Source organism: Leuresthes tenuis, unplaced genomic scaffold (genome assembly GCF_036924035.1).
Source record: "Leuresthes tenuis unplaced genomic scaffold, fLeuTen1.0.hap1 SCAF_8, whole genome shotgun sequence".
Lineage (NCBI taxonomy): Eukaryota > Metazoa > Chordata > Actinopteri > Atheriniformes > Atherinopsidae > Leuresthes > Leuresthes tenuis.
Window position 1 is genome coordinate 6,201,423 of NW_027325362.1, and position 26,776 is coordinate 6,228,198.

The 26,776-nt window shown below is 41.2% G+C and overlaps 1 protein-coding gene across 3 annotated transcripts; it reads left to right on the forward strand.

Moving 5' to 3' along the window:
• The first annotated feature begins 1,922 nt into the window (after positions 1 to 1,922).
• b3gnt2b (UDP-GlcNAc:betaGal beta-1,3-N-acetylglucosaminyltransferase 2b) lies at positions 1,923 to 24,625 on the forward strand. 3 transcript variants are annotated; one of them, XM_072390594.1, is made up of 5 exons: positions 1,923 to 2,051; positions 17,013 to 17,167; positions 17,416 to 17,524; positions 18,048 to 18,157; positions 21,056 to 24,625. In XM_072390594.1, exons 4-5 carry the CDS (start codon positions 18,133 to 18,135, stop codon positions 22,270 to 22,272), a joined length of 1,242 nt encoding a protein of 413 aa, XP_072246695.1. In that variant the 5' UTR covers positions 1,923 to 2,051; positions 17,013 to 17,167; positions 17,416 to 17,524; positions 18,048 to 18,132; the 3' UTR covers positions 22,273 to 24,625. The 3 variants fall into 3 exon arrangements, with proteins under 3 accessions (XP_072246695.1, XP_072246697.1, XP_072246696.1); XM_072390596.1 differs by lacking the exon at positions 18,048 to 18,157; XM_072390595.1 differs by lacking the exons at positions 17,416 to 17,524; positions 18,048 to 18,157.
• The last annotated feature ends 2,151 nt before the right edge of the window (positions 24,626 to 26,776 follow it).

Below are 26,776 nucleotides of genomic sequence, written 5' to 3' on the forward strand. Positions count from 1 at the left end.
AGCACAAGCTAGAGGTCTATTGTTTCCATAAAGGGACCAGCTGTGGATCTGCTGCACAGAAAGATGAAAAGCCGGGACTCCCAGCTTTTCCTTTGTCCTGGCCCCTGTTATTAGCAGCAGACAGCCTGAGGACTGACCCCCTGCTGTTTGAAGACCCTCACGCCCATTACACGCATATGCATTCACAAGCTACACACACAAGCACATACCTCCAGCTTGCAACTTTGGCTTTGTTCTTGACATGTCCTTGATAGTTGTTCACTCAACAGTCTTGTCTTTGCTTTACAGTAAATCTGCCATGTCACTATTGCATAGATCCTTTTCCTCTGGGTTCTTTTTGTGCTTGAATCATATCAAAAGATGGGTTGATATGGACTTGGCTTGGCATATAGAGGATCTGAGGCATACATTTTCACATGTGAAGCTGATAAAGTGTAAGGATTGTTTACTGTCAGCATAACAGCTACCTGATCTTGTGTTTGTATGGAAAGTCCTCTAAACAGAGGTATTGAGCGCTCAAAAGTCACTTTTGGTTGAGGAGTTCACTTTAAAAGCAGCCTTATCCTGCAAACATTTTGGTAAACATTGGACTCACCACGCTGGCATGAAAATTTCACATATAAACGGATCAGCTTTAAACAATCCCAAATGTCTTAAATGTCTTCTCTCTGAATCTGATATATCACAACAGCCCTATCTTATTTTAAATGTGTTTTCAAGTCAGTCAAACAATCCACAACCAATGGGACGATTGCCTTCTTAACACTCAGAGCGATAACAGAGTACATGGTTGATGACATCACATGTACACCTACTATAGCTGCACAGCACCACCACTTAGCACTCAGTACTGGTTCCTCTCATTTTCTGTGTAAAGTATGTGGGCTGGCTGACCTCAACTCTTTTAAACTGTAGGTGGTAGGTTGCAGATTCAAAGCAGAAATGTAGTATGCATGTCTGACTTTGCCCATAGTATGTCTTGTAAAACATAGAATATCATTTTGTGGATGTGTTTTAACTTAGGAGGTGGAACAAGGTCAGTTTTAACAAGTCTGACTTAAAATGCATCAATATCTTGGTTTAAGCAATTTTAGCATTAAAAACTGTACTGGAAATGTGTGGGAACATTAGCTCAAAATGGCAGTTTCTACTGTACGTTTGTTAACTTACAAGGCATTAGATAATAGAGTTATCCATTGATGCATCATGAAAGGCAGGAATTGGAGATGCAAGTTACTTTCTGACTGCTTGTTTGCAATAAAACGATATTTTATGCTTTAATTCAGTAAATTACAGGCCCAGATACTTTAAGTCCTTGTGTTTGTTGAATATATTGACTCCATAGTTTTCAGTAACAGTGTGCTTCACCGATAAAGAATGTCAGGAATATGTATTTGAAATATGCAGCTGCACATATTTACATTCTTTTCATACATATGTCATCAACTGTAAAGCTTCTATAATTGTGACACATTACCAGTGCATTACACTTCCTTGCAAGCTATCATGATGACTGGCTTTGAAATAATTTCAGCTATTTGGTTACAACATATACAATAAAAAAAACTACATATATACAATTTTGCCTGAATTAACCCCAAATACCACATTGGTAGTCAATTAGTTGTATAGCAAGAAATTAAGCTAATTAAACTGTGCTTTATATAAACTTTTATGGGTAAATAACAAAGGAAGTGCCTCAGTCTCTGCTTTCAACAATGAGGATGTCAAAAGGCCTTTTTTCTTGTCAGGTAAATTGTTTTGAATGGGCGTACCTTGAGAGTGGTGTTACGTTTCAATGGCGCATCAGTTTTTCTGTGTTTGTGTATGCGCGGGCGTGTGTGAGGGGTGTGGCCTCCGCCCAGTAGGTCGTGAGCGCGCACGGCAGTTGGAAGGAGTCGGCCCAACAGTCATTCGTCTGAGGAGAGAAAACAGGAGCGACACACCGCGCATGCAGACGACGTGTTGCCGCTTGATAGACATATGGATTTACTTCACTTCTCCGTCACTCCTGTGTCTACTTTTGCCTGAAGAAAGAAGGCTGAAGCCGGGTGAGTTTAACCCACTCAGAAGAAGTTTTATGTCTAAAAAAGGAGGAAGGTTCTTATCGACCAAGTAATCTTGACGCGCTCACACGGAAAGAAGTAAGCTAACCGTATCGGCAAAAAGTTACCGCATGAAAAGTGTGAGACACCTTGAGAGCAAGAGTAGTTCAAATGTAAGCGTATGCCGTCAATAGGAAGATTTAAAACACTCAAAAAAAGAGGAAAAAATCACTAGAGTAAGTACGACTAAAAGTTGGAGTGAAAACTAGATATATTGCCATTTAAAATCATCTGTTAACTAAATGTCATTCTGATCTGTTCTCAGGCTTGTGCAAAATTGATCAGTTTTAATGGATCATTTGACTGATTTAATCAACTATTTGGCTCAAATGAGGCGTACTCTACCCATGTTTTAAGACATGGATGGGACATATAGATGTGTTTAAAATGAAATGACAGATTTGGGGAATTAAAGAGGTCGGGAGTTTGAAGTCGTCACATAAGAGGTCTTGGACATTGTAACAGGATGTTCCACAATTACCGGATTTTTTCTCTTTTTCCTCGTCAAAACAAGTTGGTTTAAAACAACTTAAGGAGCCCAGTCCCTTGGGAAAACAATCCATTAGTTGCAGCCCCGGCTTGTGTAAACACGAAACTTACAAAACCATAACCTTAGACAAACAAACATTTCTCAGATATTGAACATGAGACAAACTGGCTTTGATACAACATTTTGAGGAGATAACTAGTCCTTGGTGAGTCGCTGGCATTTATTTCTGGAAAGCTTCATTCTAACCTGATCCAAACTCAGTAAGCTTCTGTTTCAGGCAAAATGGACTACTCTTTTCTCCTATTCCTCATAATCTCTCCAGCATTTTGGTCTATGATCACACGAGACACATTTTCCAGAGCGTCTGCACAGATGTGTGTCAGCTCTGAAGCTCTATTATGTTTAGACAGAAATGTAGAAACCACACTCAGGGTTTTTTTTTTCCAACTTTCTTCCATCTTGGTTAATGAAAATGAGGCAAATCATAACCAGAAAGTGGACTTCTTTAAGTCAATAACACCAAATGTCAGAAAAGAGCCCACTCAGATTGAGTAGTCAGTTGTTTAGTGGTTATTTTTGTTGTGCATGACAGGTTTTAGCCATAATAATAACTATTTTCCTTATACTGTAATGTGGTTCATCTGTCTTTACCCTCTATGTAGTCTCTGGCATGCATGCAGTTAGTTTATTGTGTTACAAATAGCTCGATAGAGTCCAAGTGTGAAGTGACGTGGACTAATTTGTGCATACTGAATCTAGCCTGCAGTTCATTTTAATGTTAATACAGAGATTAATATGTTGTATTTAGTTTTGCTTTTCAGTTTCAACGAGACAAAGGCACAAATGGCAACAAGTGCTGCTATTTTATAATACGCTTCTGGTGTCAATGCTAGAAAGTTTAATAAAATAATTGTTTATCCCAAAAGCCATTTAAGCCACTCAAGAAAGGGCTTGTAATTAGAAGTTGATAATTACTTTACGTCATACTTAAAGCAGTTTTAAATGTGACACAATAGGCTTTTCTGTGCTCTGCCGCCTATATTTTGGTATCTGAAGCGACGGCTAAAAAGATCAGACACAAAACAAACCTGCCGGTGTATTTGGAGCTGCCGAGGTCTAAAAATGTGCCATTCAGTCGGGTGTTAAAATTTGCCGCCATTTCAAACGGCGCTGTCAAACGACAACTGAGAAGCAAGCTTTGCACATGATCTGCACAGAGAAACACTTTACCACTGTAGCACCTACTTCCTGTGTAACAGGACATAAGTTATGAGCAGACTGATGTCATTTTACGGGGTAAAGATTGAGCAGCAGTTTGTAAAACCTTGCTATTGTTTACCAACCCTTCTTCAGCTGGCGTTTTTATTCACCTGGGCTGTCTTAACTCCTGACGAGATGCATGCGACAGGCAGTCTGAACAGATGTTGATTAGTGAATGTACAGCTTCAGGTAGACGGGAAAAGTTCACATGCTTTTGCGTCACATTTATCAGCTGTAAAACACTAAAGATAAAGTAGTGCGCCGACTCTGCAAAGAGAGAAGAGGTTGACCACATCTGGGGCAACTTCCATTGCTAAAGATTGCTGAGCGCACAGCTGTTGAAGACCATTGAGCCACAGTATTGGCTCCCTGAGTGGCTAAACCTACACTTTGTGAGCTTCAGAGGTGCCTGGTAGTAAACTGAGGATGGAGGACACTGAAATCTTGCTAAAGGACTGTTCTGATGTCAGTGATCTTCCAGAGGACTCACCCCTTCATTCTGTGAAGCTTCAGGGATGCTTCAGAAGATGCATCAGTGGTGACGCAGTATGCATTTAAATATAACCAAGTTTGTTTTTACTGTATTTGTTGTCGTGATAAAGTTTTTAGCATTGTAACAAGGACAGAAAAGTATACGTTTCCAGTTTAAACGGCTGTTAGGCAGCCAGCTAGCGACCATTAGTTATCCAGCATCCATGCCACTTTTCAACATTTGCCTACTTGTTAGGACTGTCCTATTATGTGGTTTTCAAATACAAGGTGCGACTTTATTTAGATTATGAAGGACGTGACATCAAAGGAGCCATCCTCGCGAGGGGATATCCCCAACTTAGCCCAATTTGTTTACATTTGAATCACTGGCTCAGCTCGAAGTTTTCATTATAAATGATTTACCGTCAGGTTTACTCAGCCGTAGCCTGACTGGACAAAATCATAGTGATGGCTACTGAACATGTAAATATGGACCAAACGGGTCAGATATGATATGGTTTTTACAGTTTTTGGAGATCAAAACTCACTACATTTAATCCACTGTTAAGATTTTTACGTAGCTTCAGCAGCTCCTCAAACTTCCACATTACATTGGTTCCTTTTTTCACTGCCTGATGACATATTGCTTACATATTTGCTTGATTTATATCATGATTTGCAACGGTGCGTTAAATGTTTCCGTACAGGGGAACTGGTTTACAAACCCAGATAACTTCCTTGACATCAGTGAGTCAGTGTTGTAAAGAAAGATAATTAAAAAGCTTTAATTCTGAGCTAAAGAATAATCCTCTGGTGAAATATAATTCATCACATTAAAGTACTTTGTTCAGTTCATATCAGTGCTGTTCTAAGATATCAGTCTTATCAGGCTTATCTTCAGCTTAGATAGTGATGTCTCTAAAGACATAATAATCTATAAAAATGAATGTGTTTTGATATGTACTCTGATACCAAGTGTATAGATTGAGGAAAAGGGGCCAAACGGCTGCATTGGGCTCCGGAGGGGTTTTAATTCAAGAAAACCTGCCGAAGTTCATCTCAGAGTTAACAAACTCATAGTTCCCACAATCATCAAGCTCAATTCTTCTGATCTAAGGCACTTTGACCTGATGATTAGATCAAACATGTGACTTTTTACAGGGCTCCACCCAGTCCTACATGATTATCTCGGCACATCACTCATCTCCATGATTCCAAACATGCTTTGAAGGGAGTAATTAGTGTTTCTAGTGATGTTGAGAGGAGCTGTAGTTATCTTCTTAATCGAGTGTAATTTCCCAGAGCATTTTTTCTGTCCGAGAACACAAATATCAGCAACAGACCTGCATCAATCCGGCCAGTTGGTTTTTAATGTGATCAGCATCCTCCTTTTCGTTACTGAAAACTAAATTACAGCCTCGTGTTTGAGGCTGCTGTGTACCAACGTTTTCATCTTCACACATTTTGTGCTCTGCTGCTCTGTGGCCTTTGTTCATCTTTCTACACGCTATTTTGTTTGATTGATCATGTTGTCTGTCACTTAATGAATAATAATGAATCCCCTGCATACATGTCGCAGAAGAGTGCAACTTTTTAGTCCCTTTCCTATAATTAAGTTGTTTTTTGTTTTTTTAATTGCACAGAGAGATGAAGAAAAAACAGCTCGACCCGCTTGTTATCAGCCATTCTGCTCTAAACACTTAGCACTCGCCAAAAAAAATCTTATCAGCTGATCTGTAGCTTTCAGCCATGGGGCAAAGTCCCTTTTAGTGCACTCACTCTGCAGAGAGGCTACAGCGCAATTATCAACATACTCCATTTGGACTAAATGTGCAGTGACTCCTTTTAAGTGATCGGGCTTCTTCTCTTTTCAAGGTCAGTCATGTCAGTGTCTCTTAAATAGGAGACATGGTGATACCCAGGGGTGCTGCTAATTATGGGGGATTCTCATTAGGGTTGTACTATAACCACACTGTCATTAACACAGATATCTGTGCTGTCCCGTTTAGACAGATTGTCCTGTACTAGTTCACCTTGTAGCCCACATTTTCTCTGTGTGAACACCTTGAAAACTAAACGTGTATTTGATTGAAGCGTGACACGGTATGGGTGTCGGTTAATCTTCTTCAATATGTTGTCAAAACTGTATGAAAGTCTGGGTGATGTCCTAGTTTGAGGTACACCTCTGATGCTACCAGCAGCCTAACCCCACTGGTTCTGCTTCTGCTGCTGCTTCGCTCACCTGTTACAGTATTTAGCATCCTAAACCATCACATTTAGCTCATTAGTTAAATTCAAAGCGTCACATCAGTTCCGGTTATTTTTCGTGGATCCCAGCTTTGCTTTCTATTGAATGTGGAAAATTTCTGTTGCAAGCTGCCACTTCCTGCTGCGGTGCTTGCCAACCGCTTTGATACCTCAGCTCATTATCTGGTTCAAAATCAGTGAAATGCATCGTGTTACTTTGAGGACTCATTTAAAAAGAGCTCCTTCTTTTTTCTCCTACCTGAAATTTTAAGCTGAACCGAGCTGAGCCTGTGCAGGATCTGCTTTCACACAGTATGAAATGAAACTGATGGCAGCCTTCTCTTTTTAGTTTGTGTAAGGCAGCAGGATGTGAAATACAGCTGTAGTATTTCCCTAATTCTGAGAGTTTCATCGTGTCTCTTTCCAAGTTTCTGTGTTTGAGGCCACACTTACCTACGACTTAACATACCTTAAAGATTATATTCACAGTTTATAAAGCCTGTGCTTGCTGTTGGTATGAAAGTGCACATTATCTAGTACACATGAAGGGGACTGGAATAGGTTTAATTTTAATACTGCCTAATTCCTAATGTTTTTAGTACAGAGGTTAGGAATGATGATGATGCAGATGTCTGTGGTTTAAACATCTACAGTGATGGAGAAAGTGAAAATACTTTCATAGCTTGTCCATCCTGATTTTATCCATTTGGGATGGAGAAATATTTCTAAATTACACATTTACACACATTAAGAAATGTGTATCTATTCATCAAGTCAGTAACAGATGCAACATCTTACACGGATATGCTGATGTACGCTCATTAATCCGTACTTTCCAGTCCGTGTGGCTATGGTTATAGCAAGTGTACAAGTGGGCTTGAAGCCCAGTAATAAGTGGCCACCAGTTTTGTTTTATAATGACAAACCAGAGACTAAAGGCCGTTCAGACAGCATTTAGGTCAGTGACACATTTTCTCTGTGCCTCAGGAGTACTGAGGTAAAATGAAAGCCAGGAAGTGATGTGTGTCAGAAGGCATTGGCCTTCCACCCACAAACATTTAGCCGGCACTTAGCCTGCTTATGGTGGTTGTGTATATCACTTTAACGTAACCAAGGTACCCTCGCCAGGACTGATGTGTCACTGCGGACCCAGTAAAAGGCAGCCGTTCTGGCTGGATGTGAGCTCTCACTAGCTTTAATTGTACCTGTGTTGCCTTTGTTAGCGCCGTAACATCGGCCATGTGCAGTGGGGGGGGTGGTGCTTTTAAGTTTTGGATTAACTTTGTTGTCCGAGACATGTCTTCATGGCTCGTTTTTACGGTATACATTTATAATGTTCCTTCCTGACCGCCAGTTAAAAGCTTCCACACTGAAGACCGGATGAGCAGATTCAAGCATCTAATATCCAGTTTAATTGCTTAATAAATCATTATTTTCTGGGTCTTTAGAACCAATTTAAACCCGCTTATCTAATCTTCAAATTGTCTCTTACCATCTTTCTACTCGGACGTTTGAGGTGATTGCTCATTTCAGTCTGACTCGTTTGCTTCTTACATTACCAGAAACAGTTGAAAGGAAATGTAACTTTGTAGGGGATTATCGTTGGGAGTGGGAACGTTTGAAGAGTGCAAATGGACTATAAAGGTATAAGACACGGTGTGACACAAATATGGGAACAAGAAGTTCCTGGGGAGAGCAATCTTCAAAAAAATTAGGCCTGTGCATGACGCATTTCATCTCAAAATCTTTGCCTGACTGAACAAACTGTCTCTACAGGACTGAAAACTCCTTTTCATTGGTTCCCTTAATAACTTGTAACTTCATGTGTAGCCATTGTCGCTGATTCTGCTCTGCTTTTCACTTTCTCCAGAGACATTGTTCCTGTAATTCACTTTCAGCACCTGCCAGGAAGTGATACAAAACACAGCTTCCATGTGGTCTTAGGGTTAATATAATTCTGCATTTTAGTACTTAACATAGCAGATATTTGGCAGCTAAAAACACAGGACACATTGCCAAGTACTAGATTAGAAAATGTATCTTTATATAACGTGTTATGAAGAAGGTATGACCATAAACTAACCAGAGTTATTTTGAGCTAAAATATGTGCTGTTTGGATAAAAGATGTTTGAGTTGTCGTGTAGCCAGTGAAGCTGTAGTCTCTGAGGTTATATGTTGCTTGATTATGAAAATAATCCCAATTTAAAAGCAAAATTTGCAACCCGTTTGAAGGGTTTGTTCCTCCTTTTTGTTAAGTTTTAAGTTTGGCTTCATGTGGCAGCTTTCAGTTTTATAAAACAGGATAAGAGAGAAAAATTCACACACTTTACTGTACTGAAATAAAGCAAGACTTTTAACAATAAAACTAATTGTGCACAAAGTTTTGGCAAAGAAGTTGGTTCCTGTTTGCCTGAGAGTTGGTTCAAGAGCTGTCTAATAGATTTGGACCTTGCTTCCAACATTGTCTGCACTCACTCTGCCTCCTCGTCTGTCACAGGCCCGCTTCCTGTTCTCAGTTCCTGAGGATGTGCATTCGTTTAGCAATTTATAGTCTATAATTCAGAGGTAACACCGGATACACCTTCTCTAATGTTGGCACAGGAACCACTCTCATAATTTAAAGGGTCTTCGTTCTGCCTTTCCCCCCTAGTTTGTTGCATTAGAACCTGTAATGTACAGGGGTGTGTTTTGGGTTTTTTCTGTAATGAACCTACATAGAATAATACAAATTGAAGAGGGGAATAATATTGGAATAAAAACCGTGAAAATATTGTGTGTATGAGCATGCACGCCCTTACTTTGAATTCCTAAATATTAAAGAGGTTCAGCCAGTTGACGTCAAAAGTCACAGAATTAGTTAAATTAGTCAAAGCCGCATGCAAACAAAGTGCAACGAGGAGCAAATATCTCTGAGGGGATTGTATGATGTAGCTCCGGTTATTTCTCAAACTCAGTATATGTACAAAAGAAAATATCTCTCAAATGCTTCTTTAGATTGTTTAAATTGTTTCTTTTCTTTTCTTTACTTTACTCCCAAATGCAATAAGGTTATCTATAAAAGCAAAGCTTGTGGATGTTGAAGAGTGTTTGTTGTGCACTGCAGAGGAAAGAACCAGAGGGATTTAACAGCTTTAGATGCTTCCTCGTTACATTTGCATTTTATTGTAAACAAAACCACTTTGTCTGTGTTCTTCTCCCTGCTGACCAACTCTTTTAAGACCACCACTCTTCACCCTATTGTGGAGTCCTCTTGTGGTCCTGGATATCTTCCTCTTTTTGCTTTTTATTTATTTATGACGATGTGATCTGTAATACTCTTGGGACCGTGATTCATCAGTAATCTTCTTGGCTCCCTGTAATTGCTTCCGTTTGTTGCATCTTTCCCCTTTTTCCACAGAAAGCTGAGACAACAGCATCTATCACGGCTTAACTGTCAGTCTGTGGAAATTCACCAATTGGAAATGGATCTATTCCACTTATCGACAATTGAACCACATGTTCATCCAAGTGGTTGCTCTAATAGTCTGAGTCAGGCAAAGTAAAGCTTGATCTGTTATTTTGCTTTGAAACCATGCTGATTACTTTCGACTTTAGAGAAAATGATGTTAGGCGTGGATAGTCGGCCGAATCCTTCCTCGAACAGGCAGAGCAACGATGGTTACGTTGGTGGAATATCGTTATGAGCATACCAGATGCTCAGAAGCATGAAGCATGATCTATGGAGCTGTTACTGTAAGAAAACCTAATCAAGGCTGTCATAACAGAGAATTATCACCACTTTGTGGTTCCACTGAGTTTACGCCATCTTTTAACATGGTTTTGGAGTCTGGCCCACAGACACTGTGAGTTGATTTGTTCTCACCTCTCTCATGAACTTGCCTGAAAATGTATATTTTTGGTGAGAAGACGGTGTGCGGTTAGTGGAAGAAGTTGGTGTTTGGTCACTGTCTGTGTTTTTGTTGCTAACTCTTCATTTAGTTCTTGAATGGGGGGGAAATGTGGTGAAAAACGTGTTTCAGATAGAAGCATTTAGATGATTAAATGTCCAGATAATAAAACTGTGTCTGAGGACACTGAGGGTTGCCGGCTGTTCTAAACATGAACATTCAGACATTAAAACAGATGCTTTGTCATGATTTATTCGATCAGATATTTTGTTTTATCTCATCAACAGTCAAAAATCCACAAATATCTATTTTTTATAGGATTTAGAACATTTGTTTTTGCTTGATTATGAGAACAGTCATGGATTAATTCTCTTTCTGGTCTGCTAAATGAATAATTAACTAACCCTTCGAGCCTAATTTATACAGTCTACAGTGTTTTTGTTCATGTCTGGATTAACTCTGGCATGTTTGTAATATATTTACGGAGTAGTGGCACAAACTGTTTATCATCCACTCATCTTTAAATTTTCATTACTTTGAGTGCGTGAGTCACAGCGCAGAGAGAAGTGACCTTTAGTACATGGAGTCAAAATGACAAGTAGCTGTTGATAATGAGAGATTCCTTTCTATTTTCAGGTTGTGTGCATTGAAGTGTCTCCATCAGTGAGCACATGTTTCTCTTTTTCCATCACCGTGTTTATAAGTGGTTTGTTTAGAAAATGACCAGGAGAAAAGACACGCACCCGGAGGACTGCGCTTTAGGTCGCCGAAGATCTGAGCCTGTTGTCTTTTTCTGCCCAACACAAAACGTGACGACCGGGAAAAAACCCAGTTCCTCTGAGAGTACTGATGATGACTGTCGATATTTAGTGGGCAGACTCCAGTTCAGAGGGCCGCTGGCCTCGGGCTATTTATGGCTCTCTTGTCTTTGCACCATATCGCTGTTGGGCCCTATAACATCCTCTTATGTTCGCCTGACTTTTGTCATGTGGTCCTCATAAATACCTCTTTGCTAGTTGCAGCCTCCACAGACGCAGGATGGAGAGCGCGTATTCAAAGGAAAATCTACTCTGAGAGCATGACTCACACACATGGATCATTCAAATTGCTTTACATAAACATTTGAAAACATATATATAATTTCCCTTTCATTTAATTCCATAATTCACTTGCAACTCAGTGTAAGATGACACAAATAACTTTTCTATGACTGTACTTACCCTGCTAAAATTAGGTGAGCGTTATTTTCTAATCATGCAGTAATCTTCTTGTGGCAAAACATCAATTTCAAGGATTCCTTTTGTGTAACATTTATTTACCCAAAATCTCCAACAGTGTTTCAGGCTGGTACATTTTCAGTGTGTTTGGAAAGCTGGTGCGTACATTTCCTCATGCCTTACTGAGGATGTCGGGTCAAACAAGCTCCACTGTGGGATTTAAGAGTTGGACCACAAGAGAAGTAGATCGGTAAGAAAAGTGCAGGCCCCTAACTGTAAGTGATCTAAGCCGTTAGTCGAGAAATTCCTGAGTTGAATCTCATTTCTTCAGACTAAAGAATGCTCCATTATACACAAAGATCTGATCAATCACACAGTGTTACATGTTTAGAGCTGACAGCTAAGTTATTTCTGCTATTTATTAATCCCATCCGTCTGTAAAACTAAAAAAACACATCAGTCTGACGTCGGAGTGCACTAATGGCTATTACTAGAAATCTCCAGAAAGCATGCAATACATAATTGATATTCATTTATTCCCTTTTCCTTTGTTTGAGGTTTTATCTGCTGCAGAAAACCACCACCTACAGCTAATCTCTTTGAACCAACCCATGACAGCTGTTCCCCAGCACTCGTACTGTATTACCTCAGATTGATTGTTATTTACCTCAGTAGCTTAGGGTATCAGGCTGGCATTAAAGGCTGGCCCTCATTTCCTGTATTGGAAGCTGGCCTCTCACTGTTAATGGTGTGATTACTCATATTTTTCTAGAAGTGCTAATATTAAAAGAAAAGCTGGACCAGCTGCACAAGAACACTCGCTCCTCATCCCCACAAACTTGTTTGTTCATATGTTAGTCAACAGGAAGTTTACTCACTCCTATAGGAAGCCCCATACCTCCACTGGACCCTCTCTATGCTCTTTTGTTGTGGATCACACATCGAGACTACACTGTGTGCCAGAGAGCTGAATAAAATGAAGACGGGAAAAGGCTAACAAACAATTAGCTTGACAAGCCATTACCCTAGTTGTAACCCTCCCTGCACTGTATCAAATTAAAGTCCAGGACAGGAAAATACCTGTTTTTTTTCCAGAGCTCTTACTGTGAAAGATGTGGACACGTACCGCATGTAACAGCTTACCAGAAGACATTCTGTGTTGAGCGCCGGCCTCTAATTTAATTTGTGTTAACCCACCCTAACTGTTATAAAAAGCTCAGCTTTAATTGAACCCTAGTTTTGTTTTGAGAAAATGCACTATATTTATCTTTCCTTTTAATCCGTGTCTGCTTGTATGTTTTGAATGTGCTTTATAGATGAATTTGATTTATCTTGTATTTGGTTGAAATACGTGATGTGTTTGGATTGGAAAAGCAGCTGTTGTTAGGCAAAGAGGGAGAGAAATGGCACAAACAACAGGAGGATCACACAAAGTTTATTTTAAAGCTGAAGCTTGATAGTTAAACCACTTCCACTGGTGGCCTTTATTTTTTTTAATTTGCTCAACAGGAAGCTGATGCAGAGAGAGAGGTACACCGAAGGGCCCGAGCCAGGCTCGACAACGGGCCAGCTGCAGCGAGGGCCTCCGTATGTGTGCTGCCAGGTAGCTCCGCACCAACTGGCTCACCACCGTGCACGGCAGAAACTGTTTACAGTTGATCGTGACCTATTTGAAACATTGAAGGAAGAGATTAGCTTTGACCTGGTGTGACCCCAGATGTGAACTCTCTCTGCTGTGCCTCTTATCTGCTATCACTCACGCACAGCAGCCATCAACACGAGCCTACGTCGGCTTTGCATGTCCCGTCCTTGTTGATTTCTTTGGCATTAGTTGCTTTGGAAAGGGTTATTGCTGCAATGCGCCAAACTCATAGTTCCACAAACTGAGCTCTCAAAGATTAGATTACACTTTCATAGTTTGAGGACACACACATGGAAAGTCAAACTAGAGCTAATTTATATTATCACACCAAGGAAATGTCTCAGTATCCTACATAGAAATATGTATGTATGGCGCCATTTCTGCAGACCAACATGTTGCAATTTACCCCCAATAAAAGTGGCACCTGCCGTCCTACACACACGCTCACACACACTAACGCTTCATCTTTCGCTGGTCGGGGGGGGGTGTGCTTGTTTGCAGTGTTTCCAATGAAATGCAGGCAAGGATTTGCCAGTCGGCACAGCTCTCCTAGTTTTGCTCTGAGTGCACACAGAGTCCAGTTACCATGACTTTGACCCGTGTACGATATTCGCCGTTCAAATCGTCGACGCTCCTTCGACATTTCCTTTTATTTCTTGTCAGCAGGTAGTAATACTTCAGTCTGAAGAATTATAACCAGCTATCAGTCGGCTATCGTAGTACTTTAATAGTCCATTAACTGTCTAATCATTGCATTTGTGAACCTTTTTTTTTTTTTTTTACCTCTGATTATCAACATTAAAGTGTTATTCGGTCTCATCAGGGATTAACTTTTAAGGGGGATAAAGTATCTAAAAACAAAGGCACTCTGGACCAGGAAAGGAAGATTCCTGTGACTCTCAGACTGTCATTCATTTCAAGGACTAGAGGCCAGGAAGGAAAGGTGGAACATTTGTGAAACAAGGCCAAACACAATAATGAAGGAAGCCGAACAAACAGACATGCCATTGTTGGTTGACTCTTTTATTTTCTTTTCTATTTAACCTTTATTTAACCAGGCCAGCCAGTGAACGAGCTCTCATTGACAGTGACGGCCTGGCACTCCTTGGCTCTTACAGCTTCCAACGTCTGAGTGCTCGGTCATCTTGTCTGTTGTTGCTGAACAGTGAAAGGGATGAGTCTTTGTTATCAGCAGTCTGCTAATATCTAAGCAGCACAGACAACAGTTTATTGATAAACCGAATGCAGTTGTTTGAAGTAAAGGATCCTCCTTCACCAGTTTATTTGGTAAAAGCTGTATTTAAGCTGTTAAATAAACAGCCGTTAAACAAATTATACTAATTGTATTTCAGATGACATGACAAATGTAGAAATGGGTGTTTTATACTTGTGCTTTTGGTGGGAGTTAACCAGCATAGTGCATCCACTGTTTGTTTCTTGTACATTTGGCTCCAGTCTGGTTTCCATGCAGACAACAACTTTTCCTTATCCAGGTGACTGAGAGGTCTTTGTGTCAGGTTCTGTTGCTGAGTGCCAGGTCCATACTTCTTAATCTTACCACGAAATGTGAATTTTAGGCTCTCTAAACAACTCCTACTTTGGTATCCAGTGTGCACTGATATGGATAACATGCACAGCATCTGAACATCCATTATGTTATCTCGTAGAATGTTATCTCACATTAACATGCCAGCAATTTGTAGGAGTGGTGTTCTGGATGTGCTTCGCAGAACTTTATTTGTGCCAAGTAGTACTATTTGAGCCCTCCTTTCACTGCATTCACTGAACAGGAGAACAGCAAACACGCATGCAGTAACACGCCTTCATGAATAAGAGGTTTAAGTAAGAGAACTCTAAGCCTGAGGATGGAAAATTACAAAGGAGCACAAATTCTATCAACAAATGAAATCTCTGAAAACATCTATCACACTTAAAGAGATCCGATTCTGGTTTCTTTGTTGGTAAATGCATCAGTCCCACATGTTTCTTCTCAGTGAGGTGGAGAAAAACACATAATGCATCAGTGTCCGTTTCAGGTCAGCATGCTAAACTCGTGCAAAATAATCATTCAGGATGTTTATCTACACGTGGAGTGACCAGGCTCCAGAACTTCTGCAGCAAATTGATTTCTGTCTTGGATGCAAGACTGACAAACCAGTTTTCCACTATTAAGATTGAAGATTAGAGCAATCTGTTTACCCCTGAGAATATCCTGGACAGGAGCTGATTGAGTTTGCTATAAATGATCAATGGTAACACAAGCATTAAATGCAATACAGAGACTCTCCGCTTCTCCTGGCAGGACTGGGCGATTTGACAGTCTTATGTCAAGGACAATATTAATTTGGCTGATCTGCTTTTCAGGGGAGTGGTACGTTGTGTTTTTAAGTGGATAACAGTGCTTTCTGACTTCATACGGAGTAACCAAAAAGCCTGATTAACTGTGACACCGTGCACGTCGTGGAGTGAACTTAACTTTCTTCACGGGAGACAGCTTGGTGGGGGGCCAGCCAACATCCTGAAAGAAATGTGACTTCATTTCATCACAGACTCTTCACACTGAGGAGGATGTGTATAGTTACTGTTTATGGTATTAGCATAAACTGAGATTGTGAGTTTAATCCCCCCATCAACTTATCACATGGTAACTCCCTGTGTGTTTTTTCTATGTACTGAAGCTCCTTCTTCTGGTTTAAATAGCCCTATTTATTGATACTAATAGTTGTCTGCTGTTGTATGGGGTTAATTAGAAATGTGCACCTTACAGTTGGGATTCCCTACAGCTAAATATACAGTATGAGTAATTTTTATCCTTAAATATTACAAATAAAGTTGTAAAATTCAGACGTTTCTATGTGGATGTCCTGATTACAGACACAAACAACCTCATTGAATCCTGGTAATGTCCTCTTCATCATGAGTAAATCTGTAAAACATAATTGGGTTACTCCCAGGTTCTCTGATAAGAACTCTGAATGTCAACAGGGATTTTCCAGGTATCTTACAGGATGGAAGATAAGCCCAGTATCTAATGTTATCATGCATTATGTTTTGCACAGCCCTTTGAACAGCTGGTTTTTAAATGGTCTTTATAGATAAAGTGCCACAGTAAAGTAAGAATAGAGAGTAAGGATGATCTTTTCACTCTGTCGCCCACGCATACTTTCCACCACTTCTATTGCGGTAAATATTCTAGATAATACGACAGCAAATGGTCAGCAGTGAGTTCGGTTACTCTGTCATGAATTGCCATGTGCATTAGCTACACTGGGGGCTTCTCTCCTGTTAGCAGGCTCCTTTACTGACTGCAGTTTACAGTGTTTTTTATTTTCTAATCATTTCCCACAGGGGATGTTTTGAAAGGCTTTGACCCAAACCAACAGTCCAAAACTGGACTAAGTCACATGTGAGGAACTGGACCACAAAGAGTTGGTGTTTGCTCAGAATTAACAGTGATTCTGACTGGCGTCATCATGGCTGCTTTTCCATATACTGCACAGTGTTTAGTGTGGTAGGGAGCTGAGATCACATTTGATAACATCAATCAATGAGCGTCAGTAGATTTAGCAGAACATTATCTAGTTTAAAAACATTAGTTGTTAACATTTAAGCAGTCCAGCCACATCAACGGCTTCCATGTTTTAAGAGCTTCTCAGCGTTGTTGACCCGCCACTTGTTTGGTTTGCTTTCAGGTTAAACTCGCCTCGGCTCTCCTCAGCTTTCTTCCTTCCCAACCGTTGTTCCCCATTGGCCACCGTCCCAAGAGGGTGGAGATAAGCATGGGGTAAGAGAGCTGAGAGTAGACACCAAGACAACACAAGCTGAGGAAGCCTGCTCCCCTGCACAGGTACGATCTCACACTTCGCGCCCTCATCAGCGTTGCTATGCGTGCATCATTTGATTCGGTGGCACACTTCTTTTTATATTAGTGCATTAACGAGACATGTATTGCCTCATATTTTAACACTGACATTTGTATAAATGAATAGTTCTTTAAGCTTATTTTGATTTCTGAAATATTAATGTAGAAAGATGATTAAGTTCAGAACACGAAAACATCCATAATGAGCTCTTTATGTGGTGTTTGAAATACAGATGGAACCACGAAACTCATCTAGATGAGCTCAGTGACACTCACTGAGTGACACACACGCCTTTAACCTGCCATTGTTCCCTGCTGCCTCACACCCATCCCCCCACACAGGTGAGATACCTTACCTCAATGAACCTTTTATCAGGTGGAAACCAGTGTTCAAACACAGCCCCGGCATTGTCTGGCATGTAACCGCCGCTTCTGGTCCGGGTGGTACAAACCAGTTTCTTACATGATGTGCTCCCTGTTTTTTGTGTTGTAAAAAGGCTCTGGGTGAGAAGAATTAGACATTTTGCTTTAAAGCTAAGAAAGATAAAATGAGCTCCTTGAACAATCGGGGTGGATTCGTTTCCTCATTAACATTTAGTCGTGTGAAAAAGAAAATAAATCCACTTTTACTTATAAGGTTTTATGTATCTGGATAATAGAAATGAAAAGAAACGTGGTCCTTACTGTATCCCCCTCCTCTCACTCAATGGCAGCTAGAATTGGCTCAAACGCTCCTGAGTTGGTCTTTAAATGGGTAAATAGAGCCTCAGATAAACAGCACATGAAATCACAGTTTTTAAACAAAATCTAAGCTAAATGTAGAGAAATAGTGTGTAAAAATCCCTGTAATTTGCCTGATTTACAGTGACACATTCAGACCTGACTTTTTGGACGCATCTGGAAGGATTTTCTTTAAGTGGTTACAAACGGTTTTACGTGGAAATGTTCAGATGATGCCCCTGTCTGGCATCACAAGTAAGTGGATAAATCTGGATTGAAGATTATTTTAAATTTTCTCTCTATTTCTCTTTGCTTTCTGATTATTTTTGGCATGTGAAGCTGCAAACCACACACAAAAGTCTTCTGGTTAGGTTCGTGTTTACAATTTATGAGCTTGTTGTGCCTAAACTGAGATGGGAAAGGTCGGATGTCATGTAAATAAAACCAAGATTACTGGAATCACTTTGATGATTACAGGATATAAAAAGATTATTATTTTTCTTGGAGCCATCGTAAAAACTCCATAAAGTCTATAATTCAGGCCCACTTTAAACTTCTGATGGTTTGCATACACAACAAGCTCTGGTTTGTGTCATAACACCTTCTCATAGCTTAAATGTATTTGTCCCAAATTCTGATTGTTTTGTTCTTCTCCGCAGTGACTCTTAAGCTGTTATTGCTACTTTCCTTGACTTATCGGACCATCTATGTGTGACACCAATATTTTCCTGTTGTGTTATTAAGTGTTTAATAACTCTGTTGTTACTACAGATGTGCAGCGCTTCCTGTGAGGCTTCGTTTCTCCACCAACCACGTGTGCTCTCAGTCTAAATCAGTCGATATGCCCACGATTCTTGAACGTGAAGTAAAGGTTTACAGTTGTGTTTAGTCCGTCTGGAGTTCCTCAGGTTCTTAAAGCCCAGACTGACTCGATAATGCTCGGATCAGGATTCTGTGCGTCTTCTTGTTCCTGAAAGATGTTCATGATTATGTGCAGATCTATGGTGTCTCTTGAAGCTATTGTCAGACTCAGGGGACACATGTTGTGTTTCACTTTGTTTAGAAAAGGACTGTGACCTTTCTTTATGTCCATTTTAAGTCTGCTCCTCCAAAGTTTGCACAAAACCAACAACCGCTTCAAACCACAGCAGCAACAACATTAACAGTTGGACTTCTTGCCAAGAGGGTTCCTTCGGTCATATAGGCAGTGGTCTGGTGCTGTTTAGCTTTCCTTTTAATAAGCCCACCTTCTCTATCCCACTCATTTCCCAGAAGCCTTCTGGTCCATGTCGGATTCACTCAACAGGAAAGCTTAATTATCCTTGAGAAATAGACTGGAAGAAGGCATGTGTCTGTGCTTGTCCCTGTCAGTAACACGAGATAACCATCAGGTTTGGGCATTTCACATATATGATCAGCTTTAAAGAGGAGGAGGAAAGGGAGCTGGTGGGGCAGAGGGAGGGAAAAGGTGGTTTGAACAAACGGGAGCAAAGCAGTGCAGAGTCGTTGCTAGGAGGCTGAGAGCAGCATGATACAGAGGCAGGAAGGATACAGTCAGTGATGCAGAGGAGGCTGGACCCACTGATCCTTTCTAACCTGTCAGACACACATTTTAAACGCTTTGCATCACCAGTTCGCTCATTTTTATTACCAATTAGGTTAGAATCCGTAACGGAGACGGCGTCTCCGCTGGGATTTATTTCAACGCATGAACAGGATGTTTTTGTTGTACCCGGTGCACACTCACAGCACACGGGTGGCAACCCCTGTTTACATGTTTCATTGACTAATGTTAAACATAAAATGCTTTAAAGAAATGTTTTTCAGCCAAAAGTAGCGGTACAGAATGAGCCATTTGGTTATAATCCTGTAAATTGACATGAACGCTCCTCTGGTTTCAACATTTCTCATAATAATTTTAGACTTTTTAGCTGTATTACACTTTTTATTTCAAGGTTAAACTCAAAGCCAACTCAAAAACACTTATGTGCCCCTCAGACCCTCCTGTCTAATGGATTTAAAGTGTTTAATATGTTTGCATTTAATTAAAAACACAAGAGGTCCTTGCACGGTTGTGTTCTTTTTGTTTCTGACTGAAATGGCCAAGAAGTTTAAAAACGTCTTCCTGTACATAACTCCTAACTTCTCCCAGATGCTGTGGCGGCGCTCCCCCTCTGGCCCGTTGGCTCAATTTTGGAGCAAACGCTTCATTTTTTGTGCCACTTCTAAGTTTGCAGCACCACTGAACAATGAGAGAGAGGGTTCAGCCTGTGAGGGAGGCAAGAGCAATGATGATAAACTGAAGGTATTTTAACAATCGTGGATCGCTTTGATCCGTCAGCATTTGGTCCACAAAGGTTAGTATCTTGAGGATTTCGAATGGTAGATTGTGAACCATCACGGGCTGAAAGAGGCCCAACAAGTGAGGATAAAATAATCGAATAGACACTTTCAGAGAGAGCATTATCAGCCAGGACGTGCACGCCTGCCAAAATAGAAATCTAAGTCAGAGTAAAACCTCCTGAAAGGCCCGGCAGGACCAGGTCCAAGGTGACACCATCTTCAAATCAAAATTTGGCTTTCATTGGCTTTCTAGTTCAAATGGCTCTATAAATAGGCATTTAGGTCACAGTCTGAGTCCCTTTTTCTTTGAAACAGGATGACCATGACGGGCAGAGCTCAGAGGGGATCATTTATTTTTTAGATGGATATCTTCGGGATTGATTTGTTTTATTTACTTTGGGCTGCAGCTCATAGTTTTATCCATGCTGGCTGCTTGAAGATTTCATAACAACAGGGACATGAGTCGATGCTGCTGTGCACGAACACTAAAAATACAGTTTGTAAACGCAGACAAGGATATTTGACTTGAGGCTGAGAATAACCTGTTGGAGAGCACCGCCCATCCAAAGTCTATTTGATGAAGACACTGGTCCTTCTTGTACTACCTGTGTTATATTTGGACAATATTTTGGTGGGTGGCAGCGTCCTCGGGTCAATATTCATGTAATTTCCCTGCTCTTTTTTCCCATATCTCCTCCGTCTTTCTTCTGTCCCGAGAAGGTCCTCTCTTCCTTTTCCACCTGATAAAGACGAGCTGTTACACATGAGTGGTTCCAGGTCGTCACCCTTTCTTTTTGTGTCTCCTCTTAGGTGGTGTGGAGTGCGGCGCTGTCATGGCACTGCTGCGCAGGAAGCTAAAGCTCGTGGTGACGGTGACGATGGTTAACCTCTTCATCTTCATCCTCATATCCCGAAGCAGCAACCAAGACAAGAATGGACGCCACAAGCCCCTCGTCCCCTCCAAACGCTTCTGGGCCAAAATGGTCCCCAGCTCTGCTTACTGGAACCGCCAGCAGCAGGTTCTGGACATTCAGAACAATCTCATCCTGACAGCGAACACCAGCGGCGCTGACATGCCTAATTGGCTCAATGACAGCAGTTTAACCTCTGACCTTTGTCAGCCCAACCTCAGGGTTACCACTCAGGTGAAAGACTACAACTCGCTGCCAGACCGCTTCAAGGACTTCCTGATTTACATGCGCTGCCGTTCCTACCCGATCATGATGGATCAGCCTGAAATGTGTAAGAAGCCGCCGTTCCTGCTTCTTGCAGTCAAGTCCCTGGCGCCACACTTCGACCGCCGCCAGGCCATCCGTCAGTCCTGGGGACGGGCAGGCGTCATAGCCAATAAGACAGTCATCACTGTTTTCCTTCTTGGCAACGCCACAGCTAAGGACCACCACCCGGATCTGTCCGAGATGCTGCGCTATGAGAGCATGCGCCACAAAGACATTGTCCAGTGGGATTTCAGGGATTCATTCTTCAACTTGACCGTCAAAGAGGTGCTGTTTCTGGAATGGATCCAGGCTCGGTGCTCTGGCGCCCGCTTCATCTTCAAAGGGGACGACGACGTCTTTGTCAACACTTACCGCATCCTGGACTTCCTGAAGGGGCTGTCGGGGCCCAAAGCCAGGGACCTGTTTGTGGGTGACGTCATCACCAACGCGGGGCCACACCGGGACAAGAGGGTCAAATACTTCATCCCAGAGAGCATGTATGTGGGGTCGTACCCTCCCTACGCAGGAGGGGGCGGCTACCTGTACTCTGGGGACATCGCAGCTCGCCTGTACAACGTGTCACAACACGTGGCGCTCTATCCTATAGACGACGTCTACACCGGCATGTGTCTCCGGAAGTTAGGGCTGGCCCCTGATAAGCACAAAGGCTTCAGGACCTTTAATATAGATGAGAAGTACAGGTCGAACCCCTGTGCATATAAGAGCTTAATGCTAGTTCACCCAAGGACCCCACAGGAGATGATCCAGATCTGGGCCTGGCTCAGTCGACCTGACTTGACCTGCCAGTGAAGGTGGCCTGACGACGCCCAAATATTTTAGGGTTGTTCCCAAAAGCCAAAGCGAACAGAGTCACGACTTAAAAGTGGGCAGCTTCACGTGAAGACATTATTAAGATTGAGCTTCCGTTCGGCACAGCTGATGCGTTGTTGCCTCACGGCGAGGAAGGATGCAACGCCGGCTCACTCTTTTTGGTTTAGCCTTACTTGGATGTCAAACTTCTAAGTTGGACGAGCTAATGGCGCTTTAGCATTGACCAAACATCACCCACAGTGAATGTCTGTCTTTGAGTGTGCGTATTTATATCACGACTATTTATACAGCCTTTATAATGCTTTAACACTGTGTGTCGGCTGGAAGGAGCGTCTCCATGCTGTATTGGATAATTTAGGAAAATAACACCTGGAAGTGTCCACCTGGGACTCGTGATGTGGAATAAGAGACTGTGATGTTTGCGGCTCTTGGACTTGTCACAGTATTTTAAACGTACATAACGGAGCCTATTTCTGCAAGCTTTAAATGAGGTTCCTGGTGAACACTTCCCGATGATTGTTGCTGGAAGCTTGCTGCTATTCTCACCCATACCCCCCCCCCCCCCCCCCCCCCACCTAAAGTATTTACCTCCATCTCACACTGAACCAGTTTGCCTACATGGAGAACTGTTGGTCTATAGTACAAACGTCGACTCATTCTTGAAAATGAGTTTTCGCTTTGCTTTACGGGATCGGAGAGAGCGGGAGTCCGGCTCTGTTCGGCTGTTCAGTGGATCTGGGCCTGGCCTAACGTGGGTGGACAAATCCAAATGCTGTCTAATTCTGCTTCAGGTTTTCACTCCACGCGCAGAGAAAATCAGCTCACACGAACCCCTGAGGTGTACGTTTTGTCAAACTTCCCAAGTAGAGCTGCGGTGCTAAAACTTCACGCACGAGTGTTGTGAGTAAGTGTTAAATGCTGCTTTAGTGCGATGTGTGTGCTTCAGAATCAAAATGCTTTAAAACTTGTGTGAGAAGAACACACCTGAGCAGCTTCTGTTACTTGACAACAAAAGCTCTAAGGTGTTAACGTATCTTTGTGAAGGCTTCATTTTAATGTGCAAAGTATATATACTTAGATCGGATCATTTCTTACTGTCTTTACGTCCAGTTTTTGGACGATAAATATCAGTTGTGCTTTGCCACGGGCCTGTGTTGGTGAATGTTTTAAAGGGAATCATTGCTGTAAAGGTTCACGAGTCACTGCGGCCTCACTTTATTAGCTACGGGCTGCACATTTACTCTGCAGCTCCATTTAGATGTTACTTTTTAGCTGCGTGTAAAGCACAGTGAGACGCTCTTCGCACGTCGTTTTCATGCCTCAGAGGGGCATGGCTGCTTTCCTTTTTGTCTAACCCTGAAATTAAAAGTCAGTGTTAGGTTAATCTGTGTTTTTTAACAGGTTTTGAGTCACTCTGATTAGTTTAACTTATTCAGACAGTCGTAAAAGGAGAAATCCTTCCATCCATCTTCAGTATTTCATGTCATGTTTGTCTCTGTTGGAGCTCCCCCTGCTGGTCAGGGTGTTGAACTGTGGCCTGTATGTATTCACAATGTGACCCCAAACTGTCTAAAACCTGGTTTATTTTAACCACCAGTGTGTTATTTCACTTTTTAACTCCTTTTGAGTAGTTTGAGTTAACCCCAAATGTAAAAACAAAAAAAAACACTGAGACAATCTGCAGTTCTTGAATGTTCATGACAATTATTCGCATGTAACAGAATAACGTCCGAGCAGGATGAAACGAGCTCTAAGAACAGGAGATGAAGCATTGATGAAAGCTCGTTTAATCTCTGGAGAATAAGTTTTACGTTATTTGTCAGTTTCGCTGTGGTTTCTCACAGATTACGTCGTGTCGCTGTGGTTTGTAACAACTTATAATGTTTACATGTTTATTTAAAGTCCTCATCGCTCGTTTTTGTCATGGTTGCATTTCTCTGATTGGCTCAAATTGTTTCCTCATGCACTCGCGTTCATGCTTGAATCTAACCTCCAGCTGTTAACTGTGCTTTACGTGGTCATTCGGCCTCAGTTTTAAGCTGTGTCTCTGGGGCCGAACGTGTCATGATTTGAGCTTCTGTTGGTTAGCACTGTCCATGTAACCCGGCGTGACATTTCAAATGAATTTTGATTGAATTTTTAACCTGTTTTCATTAGAAAACGCCATCACCCCGCCACACAGCACCTGCTCCACTCCCCCGTGATTACCAGCTTTTCACCTGATGTTTGCTTGTACTGTATGTGTAAGAATGTCCATCAACCATGTTAGGCATGAAAGTTTTACCTAAATTACTTGATTATTTCAATAAAGATTTATTTTGCTGTTTTTGTACACTGATCTGTCTGTTTCATAGTCTGTGAACAGTTGTAACCAGGTAAAAACTGATTTGTTAGATGCCAACAAGAGCTTAAAACTCAGTTTTTTAAAGTATAAGACTCACAACTTAAACTTAACTCTGCTTATATAAGGAATCTTATGGAGTCTTTGCATTTTAAAATGCCTTAAAACACCTTTAGTTGTGAAATGATCCTGAAATAAATTGGGTAGTGTTAATTGTTTAAAACTTTTAACTTTATTTTAAAAATGTGGGTGATTTTCAGTGGATTTACTGTCACATTTGTTTATTAGATGTTGTTTTTTTTGTATTTCCATGTCCTATAATCAAATTATGGTTGTGATAAAACAAAAAGGCACCACAAACGGGGCAGTTTAGCACCAACCGTCTTTCAATCGCAGTTTCAGGACCCTAATTTTGAATGAATTACATTTCAAAAAGTTTAAAATGCACATAAATGACGTGTAAAAAGGCCCAAAAGTTGTGTTAAAAATGATAGACACGTGTCTAAAAAGGTGAGTCAAGCTCAAAATCCTTTTAATGGCTTTTATTTCCAAACGCAAAGCACTGGGATCACTGGACACTCTATTAAAGGGGAATTCTGGTATTTTTAAACCGAGACCTTATTTCTGGCATGAAATATCTTCCGAAGGACGCCGATTTTCACCAAACTGTTCTCGGTGAGTAGATGAACGTATTTCAAATAAGGTTTAAAAATACCAGAGTTCCCCTTTTTTAAAAAAAAAAAAAAAAAAAAAGGAATATTTAGGCTGTTCACAGTCTGCGTCTTTCTTTACAAACCCAAAGATTTTTACCTCAGATTCAGTTTTCCTGTGACTCACTGAACTAGTCTTTTGTTGTATAAACACTGTTTCTGAGAGCTGCTTCACATCTGTGTTGCGTGGAGTCGACCAACATCTGGAAACACCTGTGAACAGGATGATTGGACAACATTCCACAATTTCTTGGTTTTACCTCAGAAACAGCACTCCTGAACAGTCTCCCCACCATGTTTTCTAGTGGATTGAGGTCTGGGGATTGGGCCGGTCACTCAGCAACCGTTTAAAGGGCGTTTCAAGTATTGTGATGCCCAATACCCAGAAACAACAATCTCACTCTCACCAAAAATGTTGGCGTCTTCAAACTGTCACAGTACTCACAGTACTTTGATCCCCCTGAGCTGATCATCGGCAGATCTTTGCCTTTTTCACTGTTTCTCTGCCACATCTTTCCGGTTTTGGTTGTCATTTGAAAGCATTTGAGTTCATTTTAGCCGAGCAGCCCAGTAGTGCCTGGAATGACCTATTTTATTGAATTGCACGACAACCAGCATATACAACATCTGCTGCTACGTCCCTTTCAATGAATGCTTCATTTACACAGAATCTGCAGCATGCATGTCCTGACTGCTGAGTCTGTTGGTTTTCTATTGCTCTTCTACACCTTCTAGTAAGTTATCTAAGTTTATATCTGAGCTTAAATGACTCCCCATATGTTTCAGATTGTAGCAGAAGTCACTGGTGACCCATCCACGGGTCCCCACTCCCGTAATCCAAATAGAAAAATTACAGGTGTAGTTGAGGTACTCCACCACCAGAGGGCAGCAGTGTACGCTGTTCTGTATTTCTGACAGCCGGAGTTTCATCAAATATTCTTGAAACAGGATGTGAAGTTGAGTTTACTTTGTTTGTTTTTATTCCAGATGTTGAACCAGTCGGTTCTTGACTCGATGCAGCTGTTAAACCAAAATAGATGGTGATCTAAGTGTGATTAAAGTTACTGATTATCCTCAGACTGTCAGTCACTAATCCAATAACAGCAGAGGAGCGTGTTTTAATCATCAGTCATCACTTAAAGATTTACAGAAACCTTAACTTTGTTAAGGTCTGATAACATTTACAACTTTTGGGATTATGATGTTTATATTTCTGCTGAAATTGTCTTCTGATTGGCCTCACAGTTAATGTTTTATTAGTTTTAACTATATATCAACCTTAACATAGTTAACTGTGGCCGTAGCTGGTTTGAATGCAGTTAATCAAACTAGAACAGAGCAGATTGTGGAGTTTGAATCTGCACCTGAAAGGTGTTTTTGTTGCTTTCACATTTAAATAAACTGACTATGGTCACTAACAGGTGTGAGGAGT

Bases quoted from the DNA above. Each gene is read 5' to 3' on its own strand.
- b3gnt2b (XM_072390594.1), top strand. From the start codon at position 18,133: ATGATGCCCCTGTCTGGCATCACAA. The intron at 18,158-21,055 runs GTAAGTGGATAA...GTCTCCTCTTAG, and splicing joins GCCCCTGTCTGGCATCACAA to GTGGTGTGGAGTGCGGCGCT.